General features: G+C 40.8%; 1 protein-coding gene across 2 annotated transcripts; it reads left to right on the forward strand.

Annotated features, from left to right (window-relative positions):
* The first annotated feature begins 627 nt into the window (after positions 1 to 627).
* Positions 628 to 7796, forward strand: LOC139188209 (uncharacterized). 2 transcript variants are annotated; one of them, XM_070805406.1, is made up of 2 exons: positions 628 to 5487; positions 5659 to 7796. In XM_070805406.1, exons 1-2 carry the CDS (start codon positions 2179 to 2181, stop codon positions 7693 to 7695), a joined length of 5346 nt encoding a protein of 1781 aa, XP_070661507.1. In that variant the 5' UTR covers positions 628 to 2178; the 3' UTR covers positions 7696 to 7796. The 2 variants fall into 2 exon arrangements, with proteins under 2 accessions (XP_070661507.1, XP_070661508.1); XM_070805407.1 differs by having other exon boundaries at positions 628 to 4284; positions 4537 to 7796.
* Positions 7797 to 8364: the final 568 nt, after the last annotated feature.

Below are 8364 nucleotides of genomic sequence, written 5' to 3' on the forward strand. Positions count from 1 at the left end.
AAAGATGAAGAAAACAGCCCAAAAATCTGTCACCCCAACTTGCATTCCTTGCCATGCAAACCACATAGAATTCCCTTTGGATTCCATGCCATGCTTGATCACTCTTGTCCCCTACATAATTTCTAATTTCATGCTTCAATTCATTTAATTATTACACTCAATTGCTTGATACCTCTTGTTCCCTTCACTCATTAGATTTTAGACAACATTTACATCCATTACATGCACCAATTGATGCTTCATCATTCACATTTGGAATCCCATGCCTTGTGTACCACATGTTGCTGCACCTTTGACCCATTTATTGACACATTTTCACCTCCCTTTCCATCTCTATTTTACCCTTTCCATCTTTATTTTACCCTTTCCATCTCTATTTTACCCTTTCCATCTTTATTGACACATTTTCACCTCCCTTTCCATCTCTGTACACAATCATTCATGCTCCCTAGCTTCAAGACCACTCCATTTTACCCTTAACACTTTGCATCATCACTTCATTTTCACCCTTGGACCATTGCACACCACACACACAAATTACCATGCATTTCATCCTTAACCTAACCTGATTTTCTAAGGTTTTTGGGGGCCTATAAATACATGTTTACACCCCTTGGCCAAAGAAGAATCCCCCATATTCATCATTTTATCACAGAAATTCGTCCATACACACCCTAGGAAGCAAAACACCCCAAAAACACCATTCTAGTGCCTAGAAAACATAATCGCCACTCCACCTTCTTCCACCCTCTTTGCCTAGTTCTCCACCACCTTCCAACCATCAAACACTCTTCCACACTCACCCTAAACCCCTCCATATCATTCCCCATCCATTCTACACCATAAATCCACCCAAAAATCTGTCCACAAGCTTCATGCCGCAACAAGGAGGAAGGGAGATCCATTGATGCACTTGCTTTCCAAGTTGGAGCATTTTAGGTGTTTTCTTACCTTTGATTTTAATGTCTAATTTTATGTATCTTTGTATTGCAAGAATGAGGAACTAAACCCCCTTAGTTGGGGGGTGATTCGAAACCATGTACATGCTTGCAATATGATTTGATTACATTCAGTTGTTATTTCATAAGTTGCGGATTCAATTCGTTCATCTACTTGATTGATAACTTATTTGTGTATGTTGATTGAGAGTGCACGCTTAGTTTTCATGCATGAATATGATGCTAGATTATGAGGGAGTTTCACCTAATAGTTACAATCTTATAATTACAAGTAGTGAAGGTCGCTTGAAAACGATCGCGTTGAATGAATTCTTGGCACTAGTTTCATGCTCATCATAGTAACGAATGCCTCGTCAACACTTATAGTTCTCATTGTGCTTCATGATTCTTGATTGTATCTTTATTGTGCTCATCACGTAAGGAACCTTTGAGGAATGCTTTGAATTGTTGTATGCGCTTTTCCATCCAATTCATTAACTTAAGGAGAACTTGAAGGTTAATTTAAGCGTATCTAATTAACTTGGGGTGTTGAGTTTCATAATTTATTGAAAGAACAACTGAAAATCATTTTGTTTGCAAGTGTGTCATGTGTGGAGAAGAACCTCCTAACTAGCCTTTTATCCATCCTTTTCATCCAAAAACGTTTTACAATCTGTTTTGTTTTAAAGTTTCTGTTTTGTTTTCAATTTTCGTCCAAAACAAATCCCCCTTTATTTTGAAGTCTTAGATTAGTTAGAAAGTGTTTTGATTTGTGTTTCTAAGTGTTTTGATTCAAGTTTTCATCCAACCTCGTCCAAGTTCTTGTTAGGTTCTCAAAACTACCCAGAAAGTGGTTTTTAGGCAGTTTTGAGTCATTAGGTTGCTGTTTTGAGTTTTATGTTTGTTTAAGTATTTTAAAGTATAGTTTTGCATTCTTTGAGTCTAGTTTAGTGTTTTAAATTTTGTTTTTATGTTTTTAAGTCAGTTTTCAAGTGTTTAGCAATCCCTCCTAATCCCCGGCCTAGAACGATCCCTACTTACATACTTTACTACATTTGATAAAAAGAGGGTTTAATTTTGTGTGTTAACTTATTTTACGCATCAAATTTTGGCGCCGTTGCCGGGGATTAGCAACTTTGCTAATCTCTTGGATTGTTTTCTTTCGAATTATTGTATTTTGTTTAAGTTTCTGTTTAAGTTGCTGATTTGTTTTGTTTTCTTTGTTTTTAGGTACTAGTTTATGACCCGTAGCTCACAACCTGTTCGTGAGCATATCTCCGACTTTGACGGTGATTTTGAGAGGACTTTGAGAAGGAAAAAGAAATTACAAGAGTCTAATCCTCCTAGTCCCGAGCCTGAATTAGAAGAGCAAGAAGTTGAGGTTGAAGAGAAGGCCACGGCACAAGTGGGTGGAGAAGAGCAAGGTATAGCCATGGACAACCGTACGCTCAAGGAGCTTGCCGCCTCAGGTTTGGATAATGCCGCACCATTGTGTATCCAATATCCCATGGCTGCTCAAGGTAAAACCGAAGAGTTCGAGTTAAAGTCAAGTTTGCTCCACCACATTCCAAAGTTCCATGGGCTTTCCATGGAGGATCCGAACAAACATTTGAAGGAATTTGAAGTGGTGTGCTCAAGTATGACTCCGGTTACCGTTGACGGAAGTATTTTAAAGATGAAGGCTTTTCCATTCTCTTTAATGGACAAAGCCAAGGATTGGTTATACGAGTTGGCTCCCGGTACAGTTACATCTTGGGAGAGTATGAAGAGGGCGTTTCTGGAGAAGTTTTTCCCAACTTCTCGCATCATTCTTCTTCGTAAAAAAATAAGTGGAATTCAGCAAAGCCAAGGTGAATCTTTCCCATCTTATTATGAACGATTTAAATCACTTGTTGCTTCTTGTCCACAGCATCAGATGAAGGAGGAGCTACTTCTTCAATACTTTTACGAAGGTCTTTTACCACTTGAACGGCAAATGTTGGATGCTTCCGCGGGAGGAGCTCTAGTGGATAAGACACCTAGGGATGCCAAAACCCTCATTGCGAATCGAGCACTCAATGCACAACAATATGAAGGTGTTGGGCAAAGAGACACCCCACGGCCACATCATGTCAATGAGGTAAGTTCTATTTCTGAGTTACAGTCCCAAATGGCTAACCTTACGTCTATGTTATCGCAGTTGGTTGAAGGCCCCAAAACGCAAGGAACTACAATCTGTGGTGTATGCTCCATTCAAGGACACCAATCTGATCAATGCCCTCAATTAATTGAGAATGGAGGATGGGAATCGGCCAATGCTGTAGGTTATGGGAATCAAAACCAACCAAGGAATGATCCTTTCTCCAATACATACAACCCGGGATGGCGTGACCACCCCAATTTCAGATGGAGAGATGCACCACAATATGGCCAACAAAGTGGATTCCGACAACCCCCGGGTTTCTTTCCAAGGCCAATGGAACCACAACCACCTCCTCAGGCACAATCTTCCCAAACTAACCCAGGTACGTCTATGAATGATGATAAAACATATCAGTTACTAACCACCATGGCGCAGGGAATGCAGAACCAAGCAAAGGAGGTTAATGAGCTGAAGAAGCAAATGGGCCAAATGGCCGAATTTTTGGGGCAATTCCGTGAAAATGGTAAGTTACCAAGCACTACAGTGGTCAATCCAAAGGGTGGCTTCGAATCTGCAAAGGCTATCACATTACGAAGTGGAAAAGAGGTGAGAAACAAGGAAGATGAGAAGATACAACTCAAGGAAGATGAGAACACCTACCCCACGGCAAGGGTACCATCACCCATGCCGCAGCCATCTAAGACATCCCATCCGTCCACCTCAGGTAAGAATGTTCCAAATGTTGTGATTTCGAACACTAATCTGCCCAATGTTCCTTTCCCTCGCAGATTTGCACAATCGAAGAAAGAAGAAAGCGAAAAGGACATTTTGGATACCTTTCGAAAAGTCCAAGTGAACATTCCTTTACTTGATGCTATTAAGCAAGTGCCCAGGTACGCAAAGTTTTTAAAAGAATTATGCACAACTAGGAAAAGAATTTCAAACAAAGAAGTTGTGAAGGTAAGTGAAAATGTATCCGCGGTTTTGCAACGGAAGTTACCTCCAAAGTGTAAGGATCCAGGGAGCTTTACTATCCCATGTGTAATTGGAAACACTAGATTTGAAAAATGCATGTTAGATTTAGGTGCTTCTATTAATGTTATGCCATATTCCATTTATGCATCAATGAACCTTGGTGAGTTAAAACAGGATGGCGTGATAATTCAATTGGCCGATCGTTCTAACGCTTATCCCAAGGGAGTCCTTGAGGATGTTTTAGTGCAGGTCAATCATCTTATCTTTCCTGCAGATTTTTATGTCTTAGAAATGGAGGATTCAAGCCATGCTCCATCATTGCCAATCTTGCTAGGCCGACCATTCATGAAAACAGCGAGAACAAAAATAGATGTGTTTATGGGAACATTAACCATGGAGTTTGATGGAGACATTATTCGTTTTAATCTTTCTGAAACCATTAAATATCCAATGGAGGACCATTCTTGTTTCGCTATTGACATTGTTGATTCTTTGGCACAGGTACATTTGGATCGAATGAACGACGATGCACTTGAAATAGCCTTAGTGCACGGCATAGGAGCAAGAAACAAGTGTGGGGGAATCCAAGCAACCCACAGCATGGAATCTGACCATATTGCCGTGCCTCCTTGTGGTGAAGTGTTTGAAATGGTCGCGGCCCTCGAGTCATTGCCATCACATTCTGGTAAGTCTTCACTCTCAATTTTAGATTCGGTTTTGGCTAACAAGTTACTTCCATCCATTGTGCAGCCACCTACACTTGAGTTGAAGCCATTACCTAGTCACTTGAAGTATGTTTTCTTGGGAGAAGATCAAACACTACCCGTCATCATATCTAGCTCACTCACGGCCCAAGAAGAAGACAAGTTGATAAGGGTGTTAAAGGAGCACAAATCTGCCATTGGATGGACCTTGGCGGATATCAAAGGCATTAGTCCCACCACGTGCATGCATCGCATCCTTTTGGAGGAGGGAGCTAAGCCATCTCGGGAGGCTCAACGTCGCCTTAATCCACCCATGTTGGAAGTAGTAAAGAAGGAGGTTATAAAATTGCTTGACTGTGGTGTTATATACCCTATTTCTGATAGTCGTTGGGTGTCTCCCGTGCAGGTTGTTCCAAAGAAGTCCGGGATCACGGTGGTGAAGAATGAAGAACAAGAGCTTGTACCCACTCGTGTGGTGACTGGTTGGCGTGTTTGTATTGATTACAGGAAGTTAAATGCCATGACAAGGAAGGATCACTTTCCGTTGCCATTCCTGGACCAAATGTTAGAAAGGTTAGCCGGTTATAAATTTTATTGCTTTCTTGATGGATATTCCGGATATAACCAAATTGTGATAGCTCCGGAGGACCAAGAAAAGACAACGTTCACGTGCCCCTTTGGCACCTTTGCATACAGGCGCATGCCATTTGGTTTGTGCAATGCCCCTGCGACATTTCAACGATGCATGGTGAGTATCTTTTCTGATTATGTGGAGAAAATTATTGAGATATTCATGGATGATTTCAGCGTGTTTGGTAATTCATTCGATCATTGCTTGAGTAATCTGACCTTAATTTTGAAACGTTGTGTTGAAACGAATCTTGTGCTTAATTGGGAAAAATGTCACTTCATGGTTAAGCAAGGTATTGTTCTAGGACATATTATTTCTGAAGAAGGCATTGAAGTGGATAAATCTAAGGTAGACCTTGTTCGTCACTTACCCTCTCCAACTTCGGTTAGAGAGGTTCGTTCGTTTCTTGGTCACGCAGGTTTTTATAGGCGTTTCATAAAGGATTTCTCCAAGATTTCACAACCACTATGCCGATTGCTTCAAAAAGAGGTGGCTTTCGAGTTTGATGATGCATGCTCCACGGCATTCAAGCAATTAAAAGAAGCTCTTACTTCGGCTCCCATTATCACACCTCCAGATTGGAGCCTTCCATTCGAGTTGATGTGCGATGCTTCGGATTATGCGATTGGTGCTGTTTTGGGGCAACGAAAGAACAAACAACCTCATGTTATTTATTATGCCTCTAGGACATTAAATGATGCTCAATTAAATTACTCCACCACTGAAAAAGAATTACTTGCTGTGGTATTTGCATTAGATAAGTTCCGATCATACTTACTTGGTACTAAAGTTATTATTTTTACTGATCATGCAGCTCTCAAGTATTTACTCACAAAAAAAGAGGCCAAGCCTAGACTAATTCGATGGATGTTGCTTCTACAAGAGTTTGACATTGAGATTCGGGATAAGAAGGGCGTGGAGAATGTGGTGGCTGACCACCTAAGTCGAATGGTGCATAAGGAAGCATCGCCAATTTCTGAAACCTTCCCCGATGAGCAACTAATGTCTATCCAGGTAAGTGAGCCTTGGTACGCGGATTTGGTGAATTATTTGGTGACTAAACAAGTTCCTAGCACCCTAAACAAATTCCAACGTGATAAACTTAAAAAGGATGCTAGATTTTATGTTTGGGATGACCCATACTTGTGGAAATATTGTTCAGATCAGGTTATAAGAAGATGTGTGCATGAATCAGATTTTCACTCAATTTTAAGTTTTTGTCACACATATGCATGTGGGGGTCACTTTGGCACCCAAAGGACAGCTTTTAAGGTTCTTGAATGTGGTTTTTATTGGCCTACTTTGTTTAAAGATGCTAGAACCTTCTGTTTAACATGTGATCGCTGCCAAAGGACAGGTAATATTAGCCAAAAAGATCAAATGCCGCAGGTACCCATCTTTGTTGTTGAAATCTTTGATGTTTGGGGTATCGATTTTATGGGTCCTTTTCCTTCATCTTTTGGTTTCACCTACATATTACTTGCCGTTGATTATGTTTCAAAGTGGGTGGAAGCGAAAGCCACTCGAACTAACGATTCTAAAGTTGTGGCAGATTTTGTGAAAACTAATATCTTTTCTAGATTTGGGATGCCTAGGGTGCTAATCAGTGATGGAGGGTCTCATTTTTGCAACCGTACCATTGGGGCATTACTCAAGAAGTATCATGTGACGCATAAGGTTTCCACACCTTACCACCCCCAAACCAATGGCCAAGCCGAGGTATCTAATCGTGAGATCAAACAGATTTTGGAGAAGACCGTTGGGCCAAATAGAAAAGATTGGAGCTTACGGCTGGATGATGCACTATGGGCGTATCGAACGGCTTACAAAACCCCCATTGGTATGTCTCCTTTTCGACTTGTGTATGGCAAGCCTTGCCATCTTCCCGTGGAATTAGAACATAGAGCTCATTGGGCCATCAAGACCTTCAATTTGAATGTGGACCAAGCTGGAATTCATCGAAAGCTTCAATTGAGTGAACTTGATGAGATAAGGCATGAAGCTTATGAGAATGCTAGAATTTACAAAGAGAAGACCACGGCATTCCATGATAAGATGCTTCGAGGCAAGACTTTCGAAATTGGGCAGAAAGTGTTGTTGTTCAACTCTCGCCTTCGTCTATTCCCTGGTAAGTTACGTTCCAAATGGGTTGGCCCGTTTGTTGTTACTAATCTTTTTGTGCATGGTGCAGTCCAAATTAAGAGCTTGAGAACCGGGCAAGAATTCAAAGTGAATGGACATCGCTTGAAGCCATACTACGAGAACTTTGTGGAGCATGTTGTGGAGGAGATCCCACTGCATGCCGTGGGTTCCAAGGAGAAGTGAAGGTGTTCATCGTCCGGCTGGAAGACGTTAAAGCAAGCGCTTTAAGGGAGGCAACCCATTTATTCTGCTTGATTGTCAATTTTCTTACTTGTTTAATTATTTTTGGTTGTGACTTTCTATTTTGAAACATTAACAAATATGCAAAGGATTTTAACATTAAACTTCGTGGAAATGAACAGCAAACTGGGAAATAAAGAAACATAGCATAATACAAGAGGGAGCCTTCACAAAGGCTGCTTGGGAGAGATTGCAGTAGTCGGCGGAGTCTCAGCAGTCGGTGGGGCCACGGAAAGAGTCTGAAATGAAGAACTAGAGAAGCTGCCACATCTGCTTGGAGAATAAATAAGGAATTGGAACATCGCCAAAGAGAAAAGCTTCACCGTACAATTCCAATCCAGTTCAAGATCAAAGCTGTGGAAAGTCAACAAGATCAACTATCTCCAAAACCAGATTTGCGTTCTTAAACTCTACTCTGTCTGGTTTTTACTTTGCCATATTTGTCATGTTTATTTGTCGTTTATTATTTGCTTGTTTTTGGTGTGAGTATATGCTTGAAACATTGAGGACAATGTTTGATTTAAGTGTGGGGGGGTAACCATTGTTTTGCATGAAATTCGTAGAAATTTATCACCCATTACTTCTTGTGTTGTTCTTTGTTGTTTTAAGTAT

This window comes from Malus domestica, chromosome 09, assembly GCF_042453785.1.
Source record: "Malus domestica chromosome 09, GDT2T_hap1".
Taxonomy (NCBI): Eukaryota; Viridiplantae; Streptophyta; class Magnoliopsida; order Rosales; family Rosaceae; genus Malus; species Malus domestica.